Source organism: Schistocerca cancellata, chromosome 8, assembly GCF_023864275.1.
Source record: "Schistocerca cancellata isolate TAMUIC-IGC-003103 chromosome 8, iqSchCanc2.1, whole genome shotgun sequence".
Classification (NCBI taxonomy): domain Eukaryota; kingdom Metazoa; phylum Arthropoda; class Insecta; order Orthoptera; family Acrididae; genus Schistocerca; species Schistocerca cancellata.
Window position 1 is genome coordinate 211315433 of NC_064633.1, and position 27263 is coordinate 211342695.

Consider the following 27263-nt stretch of genomic DNA (forward strand, 5'->3'; position numbering starts at 1 on the left):
AGGGCTTTTGTTTTTTTATGTTGGTCCATACTACCAACTCCCAAACTATGAAAAGCAAAGAGCTTTCAATAGAAGAGATTTGTTTCACAAAGAAGTTGGAGAGTCACAAAGGAATGAGTGGAAAATCTCCAAGGGTGACAGGAAAGAATTCGAAAACTAGTCAGTAAGCTTGAAAGGAACACTAAAGCTCAAAAGATACTCTTAAGGTATTCGTTTTAGACCCAACATTTATTAGACCTTGTTTCTTCGAATGATCGTTCCTGTCAATCCCTGAATATTGATCATACCTTGTGGGACCCCCTGTACAAGATCTGTTAGACTGCATGAGTGATTCTGGCAAGTAAATTTTGCCAAAGAAGATCCAAAATACACAGCTGTCCTGTTTTAGGTAAATGGAGTCAGTTCAAGGATGTACTGTTTGGGTTCAATGTAGTGCTATCTAATTTTATTAGGGTACAAGGCCAAGCATTTGGTAAATAACTGCGTTCTGGAATTATTGCATATGTGGATGACATACAGATTGCAATGAATACATAGGAAGAACTTTGTGAGATACTGGATTCGTTGTGTTGGGCATTAATAGAAGGTGACATAATGTTAAAATTAATGAAGCCAGAATTAGTGAAGAAACAGGGGCATATCATTCCAGCAATGGATCTGAAGAAGGATCTGGAGAAAGCAAAAGCAATTCAAAAATTCCCTGCGCCCCTAGAAAAGAACATTTAGAGCCCACTTTAAGACTTGCCAAATCCTGTTGCAAATATATATTGGATTAGGTGTTCAAAGCATCATATTTTTCAGAATTTTGAAATGAACAGCCACCTTCATTTGGACTGGTAGTAGTTGTATCCCTCTTAATCCAACCTATGATTTTGTATCAGAGTGGACAGCAGTGGATATGGAATCACAGTGGAACTTTTTCGATTAGTGGAGATGGGAGGAAAAGAGTAGCATAGGATGATAGCATTTACAAGTCGCATACAAGGTCTGTTAGAAAAGTATCTGATCTGGCTTACCTAGCGTGTTGGACATCTAATTATTCTCAAAGTAGTTCCCTCGAGAATCCATACACTTCTCTCAACAGTCCCATCATTGATGGAAGCATGCTGAAAAAGGCTTTTCCTAAATGGATTTTACCTTGGCTGTCTCAGATGGGGTTAAAATAAAGATGAGATGTGGAAGATCATGAAAACCTAATTGGACACGAAAAAGAAGGTGAAGGAGATAAATTTCACAAAATTCATGATGGAGTTTTGTTCTGGATGACGTCGGATTAATCTGAACATTGGCTAATATGCTGGCATAAAAAGTGCAATGAAAAGTTAATAGATATAATACATTTAAGTGATGGACATATGGAGCTGCAAACGTGTAGTAGACAACTTACATTGGAGTGTTTCTTTTATTAAAAAAAAAAAGATGTAGTCCATGGGTGCATAAAAAAGTGTGATACATTCGGTCATGTGAAAGTGAAGAACATCTCCAATCGTTTGCCCATGCAAAGTGTTAATCCAGTAGATGTGATGGAAATCATGGACATAGACTTCTATGGACCTTTACCCAAAACTAAAGGGGGATGTTGTTATATCTTTGTGGTATGAGATGTAATTTCCAAATTTATTTTTCCACGAAAAAGAGGAATTACTGTTGTGATTTTCAATAAACTGGGGAAGGAGCATTTCCCAAAATACGAATGACAAAGAGGCTGCTATCTGTTAATGGATCACAATTTATTGTCAAAGTTTGGTAAAAGCCAATGGAATGAAATAAGGTACGAGCAGTACATATCTCAATATCATCATTCTTATAATCTGGCAGAATAGTGTGTGTGAGAGATAAGACATTTATGTTGGACTTTTTATAGTCGTAAACATAATGGTTGGGGAAATTTTGTGACACAAATGGAAGATGTATTGAACAATGTAGTATATCATAGCACTAATTTCAGACCTAGTGAGATTATGAAAGGAGTGTTAAATTGTACTTTAATAAAAAAAGTATCTTTTCCACCTGGAAAGGAATTGAGTGTAGAGGAGAAAAGAAAATGAATATTGAGGAAAGATACGGATCTGGAAGGAATGATATAATAAACAGGTAAATTGGGTTGGTTTCAAAATAGTAGACTGGATTGCGGTGAGGACACATAAAAACTCTGAAGAAATTACTTCAGAGATATCAAATTTCTTTAACACCTATCAAGCACCAGACGAGTTTGCAAGAATTGCACAAGAAAACGTGTATTTATTGGTTTACCCAAAGTACAAGAAAGGAACTGGGAATTGGAATGCGTTGGAAGAGGAATGGTACAATGCAAGGAATAGATAGATGTAATAAGAACCAGGTGGGAAAAAACAACGATTGCTCCTATGAACATGAGCACCGAGGGCAGAATAAGTAATGAATATTGATATTGGTTCTAAGGAGGTAAGGACTGATACTATAACAGGAAAGCGATCTCTTCTGCAAATATATATAGTAGACACAGGTTAACCGGAAGAATGCTGTCATACTAGTCAAGCCACTGACAGGTGGTATATAAAGGGTGTTACAAAAAGGTACGGCCAAACTTTCAGGAAACATTCCTCACACACAAAGAAAGAAAATATGTTATGTGGACATGTGTCCGGAAACGCTTACTTTCCATGTTAGAGCTCATTTTACTACTTCTCTTCAAATCACATTAATCATAGAATGGAAACACACAGCAACAGATCGTACCAGCGTGACTTCAAACACTTTGTTACAGGAAATGTTCAAAATGTCCTTCGTTAGCGAGGATACATGTATCCACCCCCCGTCGCATGGAATCCCTGATGCGCTGATGTATCCCTGGATAATGGAGTATTGTATCACAGCTGTACACAATACGAGCACGAAGAGTCTCTACATTTGGTACCGGGGTTGCGTAGACAAGAGCTTTCAAATACCCCCATAAAAGAAAGTCAAGAGGGTTGAGGTCAAGAGAACGTGGAGGCCATGGAATTGGTCCGCCTCTACCAATCCATCGGTCACCGAATCTGTTGTTGAGAAGCGTACGAACACTTCGACTGAAATGTGCAGGAGCTCCATCGTGCATGAACCACATGTTGTGTCGTACTTGTAAAGGCACATGTTCTAGCAGCACAGGTAGAGTATCCCGTATGAAATCATGATAACGTGCTCCATTGAGCGTAGGTGGAAGAACATGGGGCCCAATCAAGACATCACCAACAATGCCTGCCCAAACGTTCACAGAAAATCTGAGTTGATGACGTGATTGCGTGCCGATTCTCGTCGGCCCACACATGTTGATTGTGAAAATTTACAATTTGATCACGTTGGAATGAAGCCTCGTCCGTAAAGAGAACATTTGCACTGAAATGAGGATTGACACATTGTTGGATGAACCATTCGCAGAAGTGTACCCGTGGAGGCCAATCAACTGCTGATAGTGCCTGCACACGCTGTACATGGTACGAAAACAACTGGTTCTCCCGTAGCACTCTCCATACAGTGACGTGGTCAACGTTACCTTGTACAGCAGCAACTTCTCTGACGCTGACACTAGGGTTATCGCCAACTGCACGAAGAATTGCCTCGTCCATTGCAGGTGTCCTCGTCGTTCTAGGTCTTCCCCAGTCGCGAGTCATAGGCTGGAATGTTCCGTGCTCCCTAAGAACGTCTTCCTGTCGGGACACGTTCGTTCTGGAAATCTGTCTCGATACAAACGTACCGCGCCACGGCTATTGCCCCGTGCTATTCCATACATCAAATGGGCATCTGCCAACTCCGCACTTGTAAACATTGCACTGACTGCAAAACCACGTTCGTGATGAACACTAACCTGTTCATGCTACGTACTGATGTGCTTGATGCTAGGAAATTAAGCGTTTCCGGACACATGTCCACATAACATCTTTTCTTTATTTGTGTGTGAGGAATGTTTCCTGAAAGTTTGGCCGTATCTTTTTGTAACACTTTGTAAAACCACGACCCTTATCTAGTGTTGCATTCTTAACCCTGGATAAAGAGGGAATAATTACACTGTTTTTAAATTCAGCGAAATCAAAGAACTAATTCCTGTGTTTGTGTAAATTAAGGTATAGAATTCGATTCAGCTCTAAGTAAGAGTAAAAATGAATTAAATGGTCGAGCAGCCAAGCAGCATGAGAAGCTGGGGTCAGATGAAGAAATATATCACAGTTAAGAAAGAAAGGCTTTGAATCTGTGGGAAATGATAGTGACTGTGGACCGATATACTGACTGTGGTAAAGTGAAAATTGTGTATGGTGTATTAAACTGGGGACCTAGAAACGACGGAGAGGCTTCGTCCCACCGTAGCCCTTAGTGATTCACAACCCAACAACAGGCTATAGCAATTCACCCACCCCACCACCGCCCCACAACGAACCCATGGTTTGTGCAGTACGGCCCCCAGTGGACTCCCCCGAGAACGTCTCATACCAGACGAGTTTAACCCCAAATGTTTGCGTGGTAGAGTAATTATGGTGTACGCGTACGTGGAAACGGTGTTTGCGCAGAAATCGCCGACACATTGTAACTGGGGTGGAATAAGGGGAACCAGCCCACATTCGCCGAGGTAGATGGGAAACCACCTTAAAAACCATCCACAGGCTGACCGGCACACCGGACCTCAACGCACACTAATCCGCCGGGCGGATTCGTGCTGGGGACCGGCACGCCTTCCCCCTCGGGAAGCAGCGTGTTAGAACGCGCGGCTAGCTGGGCGGGCAAAGTTATAAAAGTAATGTTTAAAAACACGACAGTCGGAAGTTACTGAAAATTCAGAATTCAAAGTGTTATCTTACTTATGTTGTGAGTTACTCCAAATTATTTCCATTTAAGATCTCTCTCGATAGTTACGCCTAGATATTTTACAGCAGACGCTGCCTCCAACTGTTCGTCATCAGTAGTGTAGCTGTACAGTTGTGGATTTATTTTCCTATCTTTGTGCAACGTATTACATTTATTTATGATCAGGGTCAACTGCCAGAGCCTGCACCAGTCATCATTTCTCTGCAGGACGTTCTGAAAGTTCTTACTACCTTCTGGCGTTGCTACTTTGGTATACACAAGTGGATCATCTGCGAATAGCCTTAAAGAGCATCCGACGCTTCCTACTAGATCGTTTATATATATTGTAAACAGAAACGGTCCTATCACACTTCCCAGTGGTACTCCGGATATTACCTTTACATCTGTCGATTTTGTTCCATGTTGAGTTTTATCTGCAAGAAAGTCTTGAATTCAGTCGTAAGTCTGCTCCGATAGTCCGTAAGCTTGTATTTGTTTTCTTTAAACGGCAATGCGGGACGGCGTCAAATCCCTTACTGAAATCAAGGAACACGGCATCAACCTGAGTGCAGTTGTCCACTGCGCTGTGGATCTCGTGGAGGAACAGAGCGAGCTGAGTTTCGCAGGATCTCTGTTTGCGAAATCCGTGTTGATTTTTATAGAAGAGATGTTTATTTCCCAAAAACGTCATAATTATTGAGCATAAAATATGTTCCATAATTTTACAACAGCTTTGACGTCAACGATATAGATCTGTAATCGTGTGGAAAAGTATCTTTCGTTGCTCAAGCGATCTACGATAAATTACTTCTGCTCTGTGATGGGTAGCGATGTAACGACTCCATGCGACTCGCTCAAGAGTATTATCGCCCAGCGCATTGATGCTGCGCTGCACCGATTTTAGTTATCAAGCTTGTTGCTCTCGAATTACTGGCTAAGTTTCCCAGCAAGACATAACAGTGCTGTGGATGCAACCACAGTTGACCGTATATGTAGTGCCATTGCTCTTTCGCGCACTGACGTAATTGCTTTAATTAAAAGTGAAGTATAAATCGCTCGCACTTGTAGCATAGGGAAGAAATTACGAAGAACTGCAGCCAATTTAAGGACGAGGACCGTCAAACAGACGAAGAGGGCAAACAACTTACCATCCAAGCATCGATCGAGATTGTGCTCAGTATTCAGGACAAGATCAAAGACCACATGTTCTCCATTTGTAAAAGACTTAGACTCTAATGAATCATCGAAATCTAATCTCTCACATTTTTCATTCGTAGTAACATCAATAGTACCAAAACATGGTACGCTGTCGAATTTTAATTTACTAAAGGAACGATGTCACATTTTTAACGCAGATCTCCGGAAGCTTTATGTTTTCCCTGAGAAAATTACCAACATTAAACTACAAAATAAAGTCTGTGCTCGACGAGATTTCTAAATGGCAGTAGCGCCAGTATCAGTCGAATAGTTGCTGACAACTGTATAGCTTACCAAAGGCCAGTTCAATTCCTGGAATAGCTTGCAGTTGCCTTTGGGGACACCATGCGTCTTGCTGTATTCTATTACGCTACAAGAGGGATTCCTGAACTATGCCTCTGACCGAATACATCAAGAACCCTCGTAGTTTGAGGGAACACCTTGTTTATTCTGAAGATGAATAAAACTTTTAAAAAATGAGAAAAGGTTGTTTTATTCATTGATTACCTCAGTTTTAAATGTTAACTAATACCACAGAAACCGTAATAAAATTTTAAAGAATCCGGGTATCGTCAGAATGTATACAAGAGAAAAAAACCGCCATGTTATTAATAGTTTTTCCCGCAACACTTATTCACTTTTCGCGGAATATCAGTATACCGTGGAACACAATCTGGGAAACCTTGCGCTACAATAAGGTTTCTGTCTAACAATTCCATAGTCCCCACATCACCTTGTTGTATTCTTCAAAGGCCGCTCGCTAGCAGAGAATGCCTCTCCACAGCAATCAGCATCTCACTCCTTCCCGCAAAAGCACCTTGAGCTCCTACGTTATACGATTCAACCCTCCTCCCCCCCCCGCCCCCTCCCCTCCTCTCTATCTCTCTTTCTCTTTCTCTCATCTTCCTCTCTCTCTCGCTCTCTCTCGATTTTTCTCTCTCTCTCTTGTCCTGCTTTGCTATTTTCCTCAGTAATTCGAAACCAATTTCGAGCCTCGCTCGTTTTTTACGCTGTGATATAATGTCTTCGGATCTGCAATCCTTAAAATTTACAACAGTTTATCCACCATCTAGATCACGAAGAATTTTTTTATTCACTATTGAGAGTTGGCAATACTCATGGGAGTTGGCAATACTCTCTTAGGATGTAAAGGTTGGCTACAGCGAGCATACACAAGCTCTGGAATCTAAGATATTGTTGTCGCACCTCGCAGCGCACGGATTAACTAGTGGCAGTTTCGAAGCCAGTGTAGAAGCTCGCCTGCTGTGATGCGCACGTGTGTTGGGCGAGGGGTCGTCGCCGAGCTGCCGTACTGCCGTGTCCGCCAGCAGCGACACAGGATTTGGTATTTAGTTGATATTTTTTATAGTTTGCAGCGCGCTTATTAATTTAAAGAAAAGGGTTTGTGAATGTGCGTAACAGCAGACGGTAATTTTGATAATGATACGAGTTGAATTCTTAAGGGGAAACCATTGTTAGATTAAGTATTGATTTTTGTCATTGATTTCTTTTGTAATTGTCAGGGAATTGTTTCTCTATGTATTCAATTGAGAAGTATTTCAGTCTGTCTCAAGAGTTTGATTAATTTGTAACATTGCTTTAATGCCACTGGAGGCAGATTTACAAACGATGCGATTGTTCAAATAGCTTCTAGCGTTTTTTTACTTGAATGAGAAAGAATCGCTTTCAGAATATAGTTTTTTTGTTTGGGTTATCATTTATCGAGTTTAGGTTTGACCTAACCCTTTCTTACCGAGTTTAGGTTTGACCTAACCCTTTCTCTTGAATTATATGTAGTTGTAGTAAGCAGCAGCAGCCGCAGCAACAGCAGGGGCCGCCATACAGAACATGCATTGCACTCAGCATGAATAATAGGTTTTTTAATGTTTTTGTTAAATAATGGAATGCAGCAGATCAAGCAGTGGCAGCAGAAAGACCAAGTAAGTTATTTGTTGCGCACAGGACCAATAAGAAAAAGAATAAAGTTTCGGTGATCTCTGTAATACTAAAGTTAACAAGAGTACAAGCACAAGATTTTCAGTATAAAACACGAGATAAGAAGATAGAGCTCGCAACTTTCACTATGGCCAGTTGCGGTTTCTTGTGTTGTGGTTCTGCGAAACCATCATAAGATCTTGTGACCCTGCAATTTTCAAAGAAACTGGAACCAATCATAATAAATAAAAACGTTTGTGAATTTGACAGCGAAATCACTGTCGCCAAAGTGCGTCTTCAAGTTTTCGTGGCGCAATGAATAATTAATGAGACTTCGAGTGTGTTGCCGCAAAAATCGTATCTCTTCAAGGGCATTTCGACCGTATACTCTGAGGTGACAAAAGATAGCGACAGTATCGCATGCACAAGGTTTAAAGGACAGTGCATCAGCGGAGCTGTCATTTATACTCAGGTCATTCATGTGAAAAGATTCACGACTTGATTACGGCCGCAAAACGGGGATTAACAAACACATCAGATGTATTCGCCAATGGCTGCCATCAGCTGTAGAATGGAATGACAACAATGAAAATTTGCGCCGGACTGGGTCTCGAACCCGGATTTCCCGCTTATCACGAGCATTTCATAACAGCTATGGTCGCCGCCGTGCATCGTCATTAAAATAACACAGGCACTGCAATATCGGAATTAACAAACTTTGAACACCGAATGGTAGTTACGGCTAGACGCATGGGCCATTCCACTCCGGAAATCGTTAGGGAATTCAATATTCCGCAATTCGCAGTGTCGAGAGTGAGCCGAGAACTCCAAATTTTCAGAACTGCGTCTCGCCACTGTTAGCGCAGTGGGGGACTGTCTTCACTTAACGACCGAGAACAGCGGTGTTTGTGTAGAATTGTCAGTGCAAATATCCAAGTAACACTTTATGAAATAACAGCAAAAATCAGTGTGGGACGTACGACGAATTTATCCGTCAGGACGGGCTATGGCAGAATATGACCAACGCGAGTGCCTTTATTAACAGCACGAAATCGCCTGGAGCACGTTTTCTGGGCTCGTGACTATATCGGTGCACGCTAGTGGTGGTTCCAAAATGATATGGGAAGTGGTTATGTAGAATGGACTGTGTCCTCTGTTCCTACTGAACTGATCATTGACTAAAAATGGTTGTGTTCGGTTACTTGGAGTCTATTTGCAGCCATTCGTTGCTGGACTACGCCTGGTAACAGGAGGTCCGACACGATGTTAGGAGGAATTCCGTGAGTTTTTTTGCCTCAGTGCACCTTCTGGCCACCTTCTGAACGAGTTGACAGGCTGCTTACAGCAATACGACCCAAGTATCAGGTAAAGAAATACGCTTTCTGCTGTTCCAAGCACGCAGACTAATAGATCATTGTTATAAATGTTATAATGTTTACGATTGCTTATAACTGTCCTTACAGTTCATAGTCTTTCACCATCGTCTTTTTATTTGACATTGTTTCGATTAACTGTTTCGCTTCAGGAGGACCAGGTTTCGAATGTTTGTTTAATTTTCCGCTTCCACATTACTTTTCCATGTTGTACTCTGCTGCCAATGTACACTTCGTACATTCTACTTGGAGCCCACCCAGCTAGCCGCGCGATGCAGCGCGCTGCTTCCCGAGCGGGAAGGCGTGCAGGTCCCCAGCACGAATCCGCCCAGGATATTAGTGTCGAGGTCCAGTGAGCCGGCCAGCCTGTGGATGATTTTTAAGGCAGTTTTCCATCTGCCTCGGCGAATGCGGGCTGGTTCCCTTATTCCACCTCAGTTACACTATGTCGGCGATTGCTGCACAAACACCGTCTCCATGTACGGGTACACCAAAATTAATCTACCAAATAAACATTTGGGGTTACACTCGTCTGGTATGAGACGTTCCCCGAGGAGGTGGGGGGAGGGAGGGGGGAGGAGTTCACTGGGGACAGAACCAGACAATAACCATGGGTTCGGTGTGGGGCGGCGCTGAGGTGAGTGGATTGCTGTAGCCTGTTGTTGGGTTGTGAACCACCTAGGGCTACGGCTGGGACGAAGCCTCTCCGTCTTTTCTAGGTCCCCAGTTCAATACACAATGCACGATAGACACACATTCTACTTCAAAGCTGTTTAAATCCTTCCTTCGTTTCAACTGTGATGTTTGCGACCCTGTAACTGTTGTCCTTCCAGTTTCATTTGTGTTGTCCAATTTATTTTTCATTTTTTCTGTCACGTTTTTATCACAGACCATGTACTGTAAACCTACCATAAATTCTTTATAAAATGCTATTGACTTGTGAATATTATTATCGAAATTCGGCGCTAGTAGATATTTGCAAATACTGTTTTTAATACATACACTACCTTGTCAGAAGTATCCGGACGTCTATTAGTATACACTAACATAGTGTGCGAAAACACTCCGCCTTTGTAATGGCGTTTTCGTAAGTGGAATAAGGGTACAAAAGCCCAATCACTAAAAACACCCCCACATCGTAAAACTACGTCCTCTGTATTTCTATGTTGGCATGGCGTATGACGGCAGGCAACATTCTCTAGGTATTCGCCAAATCCAACCCAAATCACTTGTTTCCAGTCATCCACTGTTCTGTGAAGTCGCTATTTACACTCTCTGAAGTGTCGCTGACCACTGTCTACAGTAATGAGTAACTCATCAGGAACAGTTCGACCTCTGTATCCCCATCTTTTAACTCCCACAGAACAACCACTGTGCTAGCTTCACTGCTAGTAGCTGTTTGTGACTCGCAGGTGAATCCTCCTGCTGATTTCATGTGGTTTCCTACAACCGCCCTTTGCAATGCTCGACGCACCCTGTCACAGGCATATGCGCAGCGGCCACATTGGAACATGACGTCAATAACGATGTCCGTTTGTTGCGTTGTGTAGAAAGTGTGTGCTACTTCAAAGTGTTGTATTCCGGTACAAGTGTTGTGTTCCCTATTTCCAGAGAATTTATAGATCTCAAGGAGGAATCAAAGTGCTCACGTTCAGATTTGCCATATGCGAGAAGCTGAGAAATCGCTGGCTCGTTGCAATAACGAGAAAAGTATTGGCGTCTACATAACATTCATGGGTAAGTAAATGATGATGGAATTATAATGTGTTATTTGTTTGCACTACACCGCATTTGTCCATTCTTTTGTAAATGCATTATGTATAATGTACGAAGATCATTTGTATCTATCACCATTCCTGACAATATTAGTACGAAGTTGGCTGTAGAACGTTTGTCATTAACGTAACTATATTGACAAAGGATAAATGGTTCAAATGGCTCTGAGCACTATGGGACTTAACATCAGAAGTCATCAGTCCCCGAGAACTTAGAACTACTTAAACCTAACTAATCTAAAGTCATCACTCACATCCATGCCCGAGGCAGGATTCGAACCTGCGACCGTAGGTGTCGCGCGATTTCAGAGTGAAGCGCCTAGAACCGCTCAGCTACAACGGCCAGCGACAAAGGATAGTTATACTGATTGGTGTTGTGCTGGTAGAGATTTCTACAAATATTTTCAACTGGAAAGTGTTGTTTGGAGAGCTGCCTATTTATGGACGGCTTAGCTGAAATAATGGCCAGTTTTATAACCTGTGCCCCCATTTTTTAAAATCTGTTTAAGCAATTATCCAGAAACAAAGTAAATTTAACAGTTATAATGCTGAACGTTTAGAGAAGCATTTAAAATTTAAGCCTAATGTATTTTAGCTGTAAATCTCGAACGACCGAGGATAAAGAAGAATGTGTTCCATCGATATTTTCTGGTTATCATGCTGCTTGTTATCGCAAATGGAATCGTTTGATGGAAAGCGAATGTGTCTGGAAGCAGCACAACTTCAGAAAGCCATGAATAAAAGTGTGAAGTTAGCTGAGCAGTACGAAAGCGAGAATAAAATTTCAAGACAGTGGAATTTTTCTTAACATGGAGACATCAGGATCTGTACCCGAGCTGTGTTATTATGTAGTTTTTAATGAGAAGTTGGAAGTATCAATTTTCTTATAAAGGAATTTTAGTAAATAACTTGTCAAACAGTTACAAATTTCCTGCGAAAATAAATTATTTTCTTGACAGTGACAGTATTCTGAAGTGTGATGAAAACCGTGAGAGAAAAAGAACGAATTTAAAATTAAAGTTTATCTTCCGTCCTACAGATGCGCATTTACAGTAAATTTAACATGCTCGAAACTCATAACTTTTCTTAGTTTCGTTAAAAGGCTATGTAGGAGAAGAAAACACGTAAAAACCGATGCAATTTCATCTCTGAAATTCCTACAAGTCTTATTACTGCAGCATTCACCACAGTGCACTTCCGATAGAGATTCGGTCATCAGAATGTGACGTCACCAGGCTGCACGCAGCCCTTCCCTCTCCGTCAGAACGCGAGGTCTGTCTCGGTTCGGCTTAGCTGCGTCCGTTCCTTCGCGCCGCCACTTCACAGTTACATCGCCAACAGCTGACGAGAACACCTTTAAAAGGGTTGAGAAATTCCGCTGATCGATTTGTAACTCTTGTGACATCCAAAGACTAGTCCACTTCCGAAGTCACTGAGCTATCCTGACGGACCGATTCTCTACTGACAATTCAATACTCCCCCCTCCTTTTATGGGTCCTCTTCTCATGACATCTGGTGGTCAACTCCGTATGGCATAAGGGTGTCCGTATACCTTCGACCAGATAGTGTGCTCCGTGTCTACAGTTGTTTCGCCAGTCTACTGATGTTTTTTTTATGATTGGTCTAGTCAGCCACTGTGGCCGAGCGGTTCTAGGCGCTTCAGTCCGGAACCGCGCTGCTGCTACGCTCGCAGGTTCGAATCCTGCTCGGGCATGGATGTGTGTAATGTCCTTAGGTTAGTTAGGTTTAAGTAGTTCTAAGTCTAGGGGACTGATGACAGATGTTAAGTCCCATAGTGCTTAGAGTCCTTTGAACCATATGATTTGTCTCTAAACAATGCATAATAGCAAACATTGCGCGGCATATTTCTGCCTGCGTTAGCGTACTTGGGTTGATGAGTGTAAACGTTTAAACATTTGGGAAGCAACAGACACAGCAGTGTTGGCGATTATAGGAATCATTATCAAGCGAACTGTAAGACGAGAGGATGCTCGAATGTAGAAATGGTTTAATGGAACCACGTCAGAGGGCTTTACCTTTAACGCCACTGAAATATAATCGTGTGCTCAGATGTCCAACAATCAAAGAGGAATCCAGCAGCTCAGTTCTTTCAGATGAACGGCTGAACTGAAACCATGGCCAGTTCTATAATCTGTGGCCTCATTTTTTAAAAATGTGCTTAAGCAATTATCTAGAAACAAAATAAGTTTAACAGTTCTAATGCTGAACGTTTAGAGAAGCATTTCAAATTGAAGCCTAATGTATTTATTGCTGGTAGAATAAAAGGTTCATTTTGGACATTATAGTCTTCGACAGGGGGGAAGCCGTTTTGTGCCAATATCTTTTCCTCTAGCAGTGTTTTTCCAGAAAGTATGCCCTAGGTATTCAGAAAAGCTTGTGCGCTATGTGGAAAGCAGTCAAGAGGTCTTGACTAAATTGAATTTCTGAATATAAATCGGGCCCAAAGAACCCGATTGATAGGAACATCGCGGACTACAGATAAGGATCTGCGTTCTAGTTCCGTTTAGACTCAAACTCGTAAGTGTTCCTCAATTTTTGTTTCCTTTGTTATGGCTGTAAAATCCGCACCGTAACTTATGTTAGCCAGTAGTTTTACATTTGGTTGTGCTTTGTTTTCATCGTGGGTCGCCAGACTGTAATGGACAAAGTGGTACAGACTACATTGTGTTACGATTCATTTGGTTATGTACGGATTGTAACCTTTAAAGTATAAACTTATGGGAATATTCAAAATGAAACAGAACAATATTAAGGACCTTTTTGGTCAGAGTATTTGAAGCCTTTATCAGGTAGTTACTCCGGAGTTTCTGCTCCAACTTGTGCAGTAACTATACTGCAGACCTCATGCACATCACCGGCTTAATGGTAACCTTTAGTTGTGGGATCTCGTTGCAAGCAAGCAGTTGGCTCTCTGATAGTGAGTTCAGCTCACCTACTGCCTCGTTTGTCCTCTAGGTCCAATTAGTTCTCTACCGATCGAATCCACCCGATCAGTTCCACTAGAGCCCTCATGTACCAACAACTTTTGCCATTAAAAATAACGTCTTTGCTTCCTCAAAGTTTCCTTTTTGATCGTTCAATTACAGTGGAAGAATGTGATGAAGTGATTTTATCGTGCCGTGTAAGATATGCTTTAAAAACAAACGAAATTTTCTACTTCCAGCCTTTTTCAATAGTTGTCTTATAGAATGGTAGGATCATTTAATCTTTGTCTTCTATTGCTGTCAATATCTGCAGGAAGTGATAGAACATAACACTTTTTTGACACGTAGTCGTTGCACTAGTCACGCCACATGGTCGTTACGTACTCTCAGTGCGCCTCATGGCAAACTTCACAATCCGACAACGTACTGACTCTAAGAAGGTCTTGAAGTTACACTGCTCGTCATTCGTCGGCTGTACATCCATAAGCTGTCTGAAGAAAATACGTTCCACTCGCGACAGTTCAAATTTATGGCTGTCCGGCCCAGTATCTATTGGAAGATTCCTGAGAAATTTTTCTGCCTTTAAGGGAACTTCCAATCAGCTCCAGCAGTCTACGCGTTTAAAGGTGTCTTTCTACGTAAAGAGAACTCATATGCTACGGAGCAAACAGCAACTAATTAGAGCAACTGTTAAAAAACCTAATACGTTTTTTTCAGTCAATTTTTAGTTCCAATATTAGTGAGTCAAGCAGAAACCTTGCGGTTTCGTATAAATTTCGGGAAACATTTGCGGAACTCAACTAGTTGCTTTCTAAAAAGAATAAATACAGGTTTCGAACAGTGAGGTGTAGAACTAACTGCTAGCTGCATCATGAATTTGTCAGTCCACTCTTTGTAGTTGTGATGATGATGCCCTTCTGCGAATCTCTGAGTTGTATATATTTTACATTAGATCATACGACCCTTCCAGTAACCGTATCTCTCGCTGATTTTAGTAACTGTATATGTAAGAATATACAGCCTACAGTTGCAGGTTAACTTTATCGTTTACCTAGGTTTCAACGTTAGTAATAACGTCTTCTTCAGAACATAAAATATTATTTAAATGTTTGCCTAAAACAAGCCATATCCTAATTCAACTTTATAAAACTTGATGCAGTCTCTAATCACACGACGAGACCCATACAACGGGCTTAAAGTGAATTTGCTACAGCTTGTTTAATAGAAGTGACAAAACCTTATGGTTATTCATCAAGTTTTATAAAGTTGACTTAGGACATGGCTTGTTTTAGGCAAACATTTAAATAATATTATATGTTCTGAAGAAGACGTTATTACTAACGTTGTAACCTAGGTAAACGATAAAGTTAACTGCAACTGTAGGCTGTATATTCTTAAATAAACAATATCAGTTGCTGTAGCTGCATAAAAACGTTAAAAATTATGATTTTAGCAACACTGATCTATGTAGCCGACTCCTGCTAACAGTTCGGAGCAGCATGAGTGACTTCCAGTGGTGTGTCACTGAAGCAGCCAACAAGTTCGAACATCCAGCTGGAGAGAAATTTATTTATTTATTGTGTGTTTAGCCTAACCTTTCAAGGCCCTCTCTTGCATCTGATCAAGAACGAGACATACAAAAAAAGTATTACCTCACAATAAAAATAATTGATATTATTCATAAAATAATAATAATAATAATAACAATGGTAAATAATTGAGGAATTAAGAATGATATTAATTAGGTATTACATAACAAACACAATAATAACAATTTACTTTATTAATAAAAAGTAATTTAGTGGAAGTTTGAGACTGGCAAACGTTGAACATAGTAAAATGCAGGCATGGAATTTGAATTGAGTTCAGTGTACTTGTGGTGAAACTGTAAGTAGGGTTATCGGGAAATGTTGCAAGGATGGTTTGCAGCTGTTCAGGAAGAATCCGCAGGACTTTAAGCGTCGTTTCGTCAGTGTGGATGAAACATTGATACATTACTATACTCCTGAGACCAAACAACAATCTAAACAATGGGTTACCAAGGAAGAATCTGCACCAAAAAAGGCGAAGACCATTCCTTCGGCCGGAAAGCTTATGGCGACTGTCCTTTGGGATTCACAAGGGATAATCCTCATCGACTATCTGGAAAAAGGTAAAACTATTACAGGTGCATATTATTCATCGTTATTGGACCGTTTGAAATCCGAGCTGCAAGAGAAACGCCGGCGATTGGACCGCAAAAAAGTCCTTTTCCATCACGACAATGCACCAGCACACACCTTAGCAGCTGTGGTAGCAAAATTAATGGAAATAGGATTCCAACTCGTTTCACATCCGCCCTATTCTCCAGACGTTTCTCCCTCGGACTACTATTTGTTCCCCAATTTGAAGAAATGGCTGCCGGGACAATGATTTTAACCAACGAGGAGGTGATTGCAGTAACTAATAGCTATTTTGCAGACCTGAACAATTCCTATTATACGGAAGGGATCAAAAAATTGGAACAGCGTTGGACGAAGTGTATAAGTCTAAAACGACACTATGTCGAAAAATAAAAAAAACGTTTACCCCAAACACGTAAGTAGTTTTTATTTTTGCAAATAATTTTCAAACGCCCCTCGCACTATAAATCGTGAAATGTCAAATTATGTATTAAACCGTAAAGAACAACATATTGCTTATAAGTGAAATGTGATATCTACAAATAGAATGACAATAGTGAGAGAGAGGAAAGTTTAAATGCTTTGTTGGATCTTACACTACACAATCTCTTCTTTTTAATAAACAAACTAAACGTAAATATAAAATAAGTTGAAGTATAATAAACGTATCAATAAAAAATTATTCTCCGTCAATAGCACCTGTGTACTACAGAAGCTAATGGTTGAGACAATTCACAGATCTTCCACAGTGTTGGACGCTGTAGCTACAGCAACGTCAGATAGTAGAAGGTAAGCTGGCAGGCGTGATCCATGGCGTAACAGTACAATGATAAAGTTCGGTATCGCAATACCTATGTTAACGAGAAGTCAGCCATGTGTCTATTCCCTGCACTCGTACATCCATTGTGTATCTTCCCATACAGGGGAGACATTTTAATTGTAAGTCCCCTGCACCCTTGTCGGCGGATAAATACGATACTGCAGTGCCTGTGTTGTTCATAAGTACTAAGCAATGTTACTTCGGACGTGAATGCAAACTATTGTTACACTGCAATATTGTATTTATCCGCCAACACCAGGAAAGGACTTTCAATTGTAATGTCTACCCTGTACAGTAAAATACATAGTGAATATACGGGTGCAGGGAATAGACACATGGTTGACGAAGTGGAAGTTTGGGCCTGGCCGTAAGTTATGCTCGGATAGCCTAATGGTAAGGTGTTCTTGATAAGCGGGAAATTCGGGTACGAGTCCGGGTCCGGCACAAACTTTCATTGTCGTCATTCCATTATAAAGCTGATTGTTGTCCATATTTGCAACTACAAATACATTTCATGTTAAGAAACTTTGTGATGATATTTAGCGGATTACTGTATGCACATTCAGAGACGTGCTAACGGTAGGCTATGTCTAAATTATAAAATTGGGACCTACTTTTTATCTCACTCTGCTATCCCCCAACGATTCACTCAAAACAACTTCAGCGATTTTCGTGGTACTGAATAATTAACCCTCTAGTGTAATAAGCATTACACAATTATCTCAAAAGATGATCTTACCTCGGCAGATTGAGGAGAACGAAGACGGTGGATATTAGCAACAACATCTTGGTGATGCTCTGTTGTATCTTCGTCGAAACTGCGTTCTTGCCGGTGAAGTGTATTTCTGTTGGAAAGAAACACAAAATTTAAAATCTATAATAAACAACTTACATTTCTAAATAATTTGACCAAAGATAAATGTTTTTTGCAGTAGATTATCATTTTTATTTTATACATCTACCTAAAACAACCAAATTCTCTGTTTATCTTCTCTGTCTCTCTCTTTCTCTCCCTGTCTTTTACACACACACACACACACACACACACACACACACACACTCCACAAAGTATTCAGGATGTAAGAAATCTGATACATGCACGTACTCTTCCAGTGCAACTCTTTTAAAACAAACTCGATATAAAGTTTTCTAAAACTTTCAAGTGATGATACAGCGAATCCTCATATCAAAACAATTTTTTCATAATATCTCTACTTGTTTTTTTTATTATTGTTATATCTCACCCCTGATCGTATAATGCATTCATGGCGATAATATAAGATGAAACGTACGATACCGTTGTGTATCGATCTTTTCAGATAATAAAAAAATTGTGTCGATATGTACGAGTACACATTCATAGATAAACAGTTATTCCATAATTAAACATTTATATCCTGCATATTTAAATTAATGTTGAGTGACATCACTTGAATTCATGTATGTTTGTTTCATTAATTTTTTTCGAAATTGTACCAGTGATTATTATTGATAATGATCTCTGTGTATGATCGCTGTTCTTGTTCGTTGAGAGGGAGGGTCAGAGATTTGGTGGGAATGTTGTGGAATGGATGCTCTTGGCACAAGAGCTCTTGCAGGGGGACCTGATAATGTTTTGTAGTACTGCTGAAGGCAGAAGTATTATATAAGTGCTGAGTGTGGGAATAGTGAAGAATATCTCTCTTTCAGAGTTCAGAAACTGCACTTATTGGTATAGCTATCGGACATTACCTGAATAACAATCCTTTCATCTTTTAATATTTCTTGGTACAGGGGCAACGAGTTGGGACCAGTATCATATTCGTTGGAAGACAACGAGGCCAACAACGCACAAACGAAGTAAGTACTAATTTAGAATAACAGTTATGATGTGGACCACAATGGAAACTAAATACAAAATAATGATAAGTATCTTGTTTGAAGGTAAGTAATTGAACAGGCAGTATTGAAGAACCCATTACAACAGCCATTCGAAACAATAAGCTTTATACCCATAAGTGAAACATCAATGCAAATTCTTTGTCTCACAGAAACGCTTCACATCTTTGACCCAGATGCCGTTTGTTTTTCTTTGAACTCTAGAAGGGTTTACACTTTAATGTTTTAATCCTTGTTGCTGAAATTTATCTTCGAGTTTGAACGCTGAGAGCAAACAGCACTGAACTACATACATCTTTGAAGATAACTTAACACTGGAAATCTCTATAGTTGTACAGAGAACATACAGTGAAAATGTGTTTAATACTTGAAGTTCTTTCCCATTTTACATAACTAGTTCAAATACTTCACGAACAGAATGTAACAAGTGAGTGTGGTTGCTAGTTCAGTTTATCATAACCATGATTACACCACCCAACGATGTAATGCTCATTACGACAGGAAATGAATATTTGACTTCAGATATTGGCTTTAAATGTGACAATTTTTCGTTAGACTGTACTGTGGCTTTTACTGATACCGAATGAAATAACGTGTGCTGCTATCAGTCTCTGTTTACTCAGTTCCACAACGCATTTAGGTGGTTTACACGCCCATCATCAGGTGGATTAATATGGCACGTATGTATCGTGTTACGACTATGAATTAGGCTGTGGCACTGTATAGTAGAGAAAATAAAAAAACTATTTCAGTATAAAGGTCATAGTCTTTCTGGGATCTATGACTGACTGGATGAAAGAAAGAATTATAAATGTGAAAATAAAATATAAATATCTCCATTGGTCCCAGCCTGCTTTCACTCTCGTCTTGCACCACACACATTATCACACTTTGTAAACACAGAGGTAACAAAACTGCTACCTAAAATCTAATAAGTGCAAAGAGCACATAGCAAGACAAAACTCTATTTCAGAGCAATTCTCAAAGCATTGTGGAGATCTTTGGTTGGATAGGTGAATAGAAATGAAAGTGGAAGTGTCTCCAGTGGCCATAAATTCTTTCCTGTCAAGTTCACATGACATATTACTCTGAACACTGTTAAGCAATCAGGGTGAAATGTTAGAAACATTAGGTGTAAGAATTATGTTAACAACAGTGTCAATATTTATATTTGAACAACTCTTTGCTTATTATCGCTATGTTATATTAGGACAGAGAGAGAGAGACAGAGAGAGAAAGTTTCACAGAGAAGGTATAGGGAGTGCCAGGAGAGCAAACTTTTGATTATGAGAGAGTGTAGACTACATTTATTACTTGCTACATCTGAGTACATGTTGAAGTAACAGGCTGATTTTTTCAAACAGATATAATCTTTGTAATGTTAACAAATATATGAAGGGCTTATTTCAATAGTGGTACAAGTCCATTTTTGTTCATTTTAAGATACAGTGTCCTAAAGTTAAATAAACGCTGAAATATCTGCAGTTGAAATACCAGAAATATTCAAGCATATGGCTTCTTGCTAGAGATGAACCTTTCTTTCTGTTTGTTTCGATCAGTGATGTCACAAGCACTATAATCGCAAAAGTGGAGGTAATGGACCTGTACCACTATTGAAATAAGCCCTTCATATATACTCTCTCAAGCTGACAGGTATACAACCTGTTTGTATGTGGGTTAGGGTGACCAAACGTCCCGGAAAACCGGGATTGTCCCGGTTTTCATCCCTGTGTTCCGGTGTCCCGAAAATTTGTTTCGGGACGCTCAAAAGTCCCGGAATTCTGTTTTTAAATACATTTCGTGAAACTTTCTCAAATTTTTGGGATTTCGCTATATTAAAGGAAATACAACACAAGAAATTAATATATTTTAGCTTATTTGTCTAAAACCTCCATTGTCCCATACTAGTAATCACAGTACCAGTATTGATACACTCAGGCAATAATTTACTTTTAGCGGTACTTTGGCCAACGAGTAGTAAGTTGTATTATTGTAACAGAGCTATGAAACCGTCCGATTGTCGCGCCACTTACTCACACACTCATTGTCAGAACAGTGTAGTAGTTAATGTTTTGTCAGACAAACTGCAATAATTTTTTCTCGTATTAGTGGTATTATTGCTGCAGTACTGTGAAATGCAATGCCGTAACGTGCCTGCAAGTTCAGTGACTGTTATTCCAAGGAATGGAATTTCATTAAGAGAGGTCATTTTGATTACGAAGCAGTGTTCCGTATGTAACTGTTTTATTAATATAAGTCATGATGGACGTTCCGACGTAGTTGATCACATCAGGTCAAAGAAACACATTAACAGATACAGTGCACCGAGCTGCAGTAAAACTCTACAAAATTATTTTGTGAAACATCAGTCAAGTGAAGAGACGAAAGTTCGAGCAACCGAGCTTACACTAGCCTACCACACGGTAAAACATCACCAAACTTGTAGATCTAATGATTGTACTAATAAACTTAACAACATTATGTTTGATGATTCTTCAATTGCAAAATAGTTTAGTTCAGCAAGAACTACAGTGTCAGCCTTAGTGAAAGGAGTTATTGCTCCCCAGAGCATAAAGGAAAGCCTTGAATAGATCAAAAAGTCTTCTTTCTACGGGATATCCACTGATGCCAGCAATCATAAGGCCACTAAAATATTTCCGTTTGTTGTTCAGTTTTTCGATATTAATCAGGGAATTGAGACCAAACTTTTGAAGGTGAGTTCCCTACCTAATGAAATATCTGGCGAAATTTCAAGATTTTGTATGATACTATCGAAATGTTTGATCTTGAGAAAAATAAATGTGTGGCATTTTGTGGGGACAACACCAACACAAACCTTGGTGGTTTAAAAGGACAAGGCAAATGCAAAGTATTTACCAAATTAAAGGCAACATTGCATGAAAACATTGAAGGCATAGGGTGCCCTGCATCTGTTTCACACAATAGCGTGCAGACATCTGCTGACAGTTTAAGCTGTGATGTTGAAACTATCGTCATGAAGGTATACTCACACTTTTACATATATATTCTTGAAACAGAGAGACTTAAGGAATTCTGTGATAATGTGCGAAATGAATATATGAATGTAATGTGTCACTCGAAAACTCGCTGGTTATCACTGTTTCCAGCAGTTGGAAAAGTAACCCGCCTGTTTGAACCGTTAAAAGATTTTTTCCTAAATGAAGACAAAGCCCCCAAAATATTGGTTCAGTTTTTCAGTAACCCTTTTAGTGAAGCCTACTTATGGTTCATTCACAGTCAGCTAAGCACTTTGCAGCATGGGTAAAGGAAATTGAGGGAAGCACGGAAAGTGTAATAGAGGTAAATGACGTTTTGAAAAATACTCTGGAAACTGTTACTAAGAGGAGAGAACAGCAGTTCATTTCTTTTAATGTTAAATCTGTCCTTAAAAGAGCAGAAGTATCAGAAGCAGCGGAAAGGAGTTTTAGAGAAGAAGCTAACAAGTTTCATATCAGCGCACACTCCGCTGCAGAGTGAAAATCTCATTCTGGAATCATCCCCCAGGCTGTGGCTAAGCCATGTCTCCGCAATATCCTTTCTTTCAGGAGTGCTAGTTCTGCAAGGTTCGCAGGAGAGCTTCTGTAAAGTTTGGAAGGTAGGAGACGAGGTACTGGCAGAAGTAAAGCTGTGAGTACCGGGCGTGAGTCGTGATCGGTAGCTCAGATGGTAGAGCACTTGCCCGCGAAAGGCAAAGGTCCCGACTTCGAGTCTCGGTCGGGCACACAGTTTTAATCTGCCAGGAAGTTTCATATCAGCGCACACTCCGCTGCAGAGTGAAAATCTCATTCTGGAAAGAAGCTAACAAGTTTTATGACACTTGTGTAGAATATCTCAGCAAGTGGAGCGCCTCATATTTACCCTCATCGCCGGTGTTTGATTGGATGTTACTGAAGAAAGTGCCAAAATGGGAAAATGTTGAAGAGACAGTTTCTTATTTGAAGAGTAAAGAGATTGAAATCGATGATTCCATTCTCTTTGATCAGTTCCGCATACGGACAAATTTTGTTGAAGAAAGTCTTGACAAATGGAATGACGAAAAAAAAATGGAATTTCATGAGATGTGGGTGAGTTTTTTTAAATGCTGTGACTGTCTTCAGCATTACTCTGAGTTGGTAATAATTGCAAGGTATTTATTTGCAATCCCAACCCATATTGCCAGTGTGGAAAGAATATTTTCGTTCACGAATATCCAGTGGACTGATGAAAGAAACAGAATGGAGGTGGACTCTCTTGAAGCAATCCTGCAGATCCTGTACAACTACAAAATGGATTGTGCCAAGTTTTATCACTGTGTCTCAAAGAACAAAGACATGATCAAGAAGGCTGGAGGCAGTGAAAAATACCTTTTTCTCCAAGGACAGTCAATTCCATCTACAAGTGCTCAGTAATATTAAAGCTCATGTTAATATTAATTGATTAAAATTTGAATGGCTATAAAATTTTGTAAAATCGTAATACATTTCTTTATTACTGTATACGTTTATATTGAGCAAGCAGTAAAGGAAACAAAAGAAAATTTCGGAGTAGGTATTAAAATCCATGGAGAAGAAATAAAAACTTTGAGGTTCGCCGATGACATTGTAATTCTGTCAGAGACAGCAAAGGACTTGGAAGAACAGTTGAATGGAATGGACAGTGTCTTGAAATGAGGATATAAGATGAACATCAACAAAAGCAAAACAAGGATAATGGAATGTAGTCGAATTAAGTCGGGTGATGCTGAGGGAATTAGATTAGGAAATGAGACACTTAAAGTAGTAAAGGAGTTTTGCTATTTGGGGAGCAAAATAACTGATGATGGTCGAAGTAGAGAGGATATAAAATGTAGACTGGCAATGGCAAGGAAAGCGTTTCTGAAGAAGAGAAATTTGTTAACATCGAGTATAAATTTAAGTGTCAGGAAGTCATTTCTGAAAGTATTTGTATGGAGTGTAGCCATGTCTGGAAGTGAAACACGGACGGTAAATAGTTTGGACAAGAAGAGAATAGAAGCTTTCGAAATGTGGTGCTACAGAAGAATGCTGAAGATTAGATGGGTAGATCACATAACTAATGAGGAAGTATTGAATAGGATTGGGGAGAAGAGAAGTTTGTGGCACAACTTGACCAGAAGAAGGGATCGGTTGGTAGGACATGTTCTGAGACATCAAGGGATCACCAATTTAGTATTGGAGGGCAGAGTGGAGGGTAAAAATCGTCGGCGGAGACCAAGAGATGAATACACTAAGCAGATTCAGAAGGATGTAGGTTGCAGTAGGTACTGGGAGATGAAGAAGCTTGCACAGGATAGAGTAGCATGGAGAGCTGCATCAAACCAGTCTCAGGACTGAAGACCACAACAACAACAACAACGTTTATTAAATGTAATTAATTATACAGATAATCTAAATTATATCAATCTTTTGTATCCTCTTACTAGTTATAATAATCGGGTCAACAAAATGTATCAACAAAACATTAATATTTAAAATTAAGAAAACTGGGTACATGTGAAATGAGGTGTCCATTGGCACGCGGGTGAATGTGTCCCGGTTTTCATCGAAATTAATTTGTCACTCTAATGTGGGTGGATCTTTTGTGTTTTGTGAGGCAGGCCAGTCAATGCTTCATTTAGAAAATATCGCGAAAACACACAAATAACTTCATAAATCTAGATAAAAGGTAAGGAGAGAATGGAGACTATTTCTGTGTGTCGAAATTTAATAATGTGGTTCCCTTCTAAAGACAGAAATGATACTATTGTATTTGTTGTCACTTTTGTTGCCATTTAGGATTCAAATTATTTTCTTTGCTGTTTGTATATTTGAAGTGTTTCAAAGGTGTCTACTTCTTTCCCTTTAGGCTAGATATGTAAGACGCTGATAGTTATATTATTGACATGGTGTATTGTTTAATGCAGTTGGTTTGCTACCATTTGTGTGTGATATTTTTTGTTCCTTAGTAGTGCCACGTGTTTCTTGTATTAGTCATGGCTCTGTTCTAACCTAGAAATATCCCAGAAAAACTTGCAGTGTCGACACAGTACATACACTTCAATACACAGAGATGACAAGAGTCTCGAGATAGCGATATGCACATATTTAAAGGTTTAAAAGGTATTGCACAATGACAGAGCTGTCATTTGCACTCAGGTGCTCAGGTGATTAACGTGAAAAGGTCTATAACGTGAAAATGGCCGCGCGACAGGAATTGACAATCTTTGAACGCGGGATGGTATTTGAAGTTAGACGTATGGGGCATTCCATTAAAAAAATCGCCTTACTATAACTATCCTACAGTACAGAGTCAAAGAAATGCTATTGTATACTTTATGGAGAAATACGTGGAGCAAGTCGGTTAATTCATTTTGCATTTGATGTGATCTAATGTGGGCCCGAAGGGTCTTACAGAGGCACCATTAATCCACGGACGGTTCCTTACAAAAACCCCAAAAGTTATTTTTTCCAGTTTTAAGTACCAAAACCGAGAAGGGGATTCCAAGACGGCAAATGTCTGAAAGTTTTGCAATATATTCTTAAGATCGCGCTCTCAACTTTGAAAATTTCCTTAATATCTTTATCCACTTTCAATATAGTGAAGTTCAAAGTTGCCCTACTTCTACACGTAAAACACGCAAGTAAAATCCGGTATAGGGCGAAATATAAATAATAAATTACCACAGAAAATTGCTCAAATGGTAACGGTAAATTCTGTAGGAATTTATGTAGAAGTATCATCCAACCTTTTTAAGAAATCTTTATTAATCCATCGACGGTTCCTTAGAAAACACTAAAAAATCACATTTCTGACATTTTTAGTAGTAAAATCGAACAACTGTTGCCAAGGCGGCTGTGCACAGAAAACTGGTGAAATTTTTGCGATCTATTCCCAAGATTCCGATCTCGAATAACTTTGAAAATTTTCCTGGCATCTTTATTCGTTTCCAAAACACAGAGGTACAAAATTATTAGCTCATGGGCAGTTCTTTCGAGAACCCCTATGAAGGTGATTTTTTTCGCACGAAAACTAAGCCGCATATTACAAGACAGCTACGCACAGAAAACTGATGAAATTTTTACGATATATTCCCAAGATCCCGATCTCGAATAACCTTGAAAATTTTCGTGATATCTTCATCCGTTTCCGACATACAGAGGCTCAAAGTTACCTTACACGTACACGTAAAATACGCATGTAAAATCCTGTGTGAAGCGAAATATAAATAATAAATAAAAGCATAAAATTGCTGAAATTTTAAAATTATATCCTCTAGGCATTTATCTAGAAATACTGTCTCCCTGTTTTCAAAAATCGTTATTCTTTATCGAGAAATACCCCAAAAACATGGTTTTTGGGCACTAAAACCGAGCTGCAGATTCCAAGACGGCTAAGGGCAGCAAACGGGTGTAATTTTTAAGATGTATACTTAAGATACTGATCTCTAACACCCTTGAAAACTTTCGTGATATCTTATCCGTTTGCGAAACACAAAGGTCCAAGATTACGCTGCCTGTACAGGTAAAATATGCGCGTAAAATCCAGTGTGTGAGAAAAAAAAGAGTTTGTAAATTGACGTAGCATGGAGAAGAAATATGTGTGAAGTGTCTCCGTCAACATCAGAAGCGTTCTGGGAAGCCTATGTTTTAGTACTGAGGCCCAAACAAAATTTTTTAAAAGTTGCGTACCAGCTGCCTCATTCTGACCTCCTCAGCACGTAAAAATTTTCCCAAAAATTTTGACGTGCGAACATATTCATGCTTTTTTCTGTTGAAAAAGGAGGACGCAGTAGTAGTGGGAAAGAGAGGGAAAAGTAATAACTGCTGGAAGATAGTAGACAGTGGTTGCGGCATAGGAGGAGTGAAGGAGACAATGACAGTGTGATAGAAAGAGAGGGACATAGTGGCAGCGGAACATAGTTGACTGTGACAGAACACTGCGAGGGAAAGAGTGAGCGAGGCAGTGCCAGTGGGAGAGGAATAAAGAGACGTAGAATGTGGAAGAGGTCGAGAGCCAGTGATGATGAGAGGCAGAGCCTATTACAATGACAATGAGGAAGAGAGACGTACTGGTAGTGAGAAGAGACGGCAGCAGTGGGAAGGAATGAATGAGATAGTTGCAGTGAGACAGAACAAGGGCGAGACAGTGACAGAGAGAGGAGACATTAGTAGCAAGACAGAACGAAGGAGATTGAGGTCGTGAGACAGCAGACAGCGACAGTTAAAAAGACACAAAGTGATAATGACGATGTGATGGGCTGAATGAATGGGTAAGCATGGACTAGTGGGAATCGATGGATATGAGCGACTTCCAGCGATGGACATGTGGGTGTGAACGAGTTACAGTTGTGTAAGTGAGAGGCGAGTTTCATGGTATACAGAGCGCGA

General features: G+C 39.8%; 1 protein-coding gene across 1 annotated transcript in view; it reads right to left on the bottom strand.

The window, feature by feature from the left end:
• The window catches only part of LOC126095468 (uncharacterized), a 588043-nt gene that overhangs the window by 104790 nt on the left and 455990 nt on the right, over positions 1 to 27263 (bottom strand). Inside the window, exon 3 of the mRNA XM_049910259.1 lies at positions 17741 to 17846. Within this exon, the coding sequence (XP_049766216.1) occupies positions 17741 to 17846 (106 nt within the window). The remainder of the gene's footprint in view (positions 1 to 17740; positions 17847 to 27263) is intronic.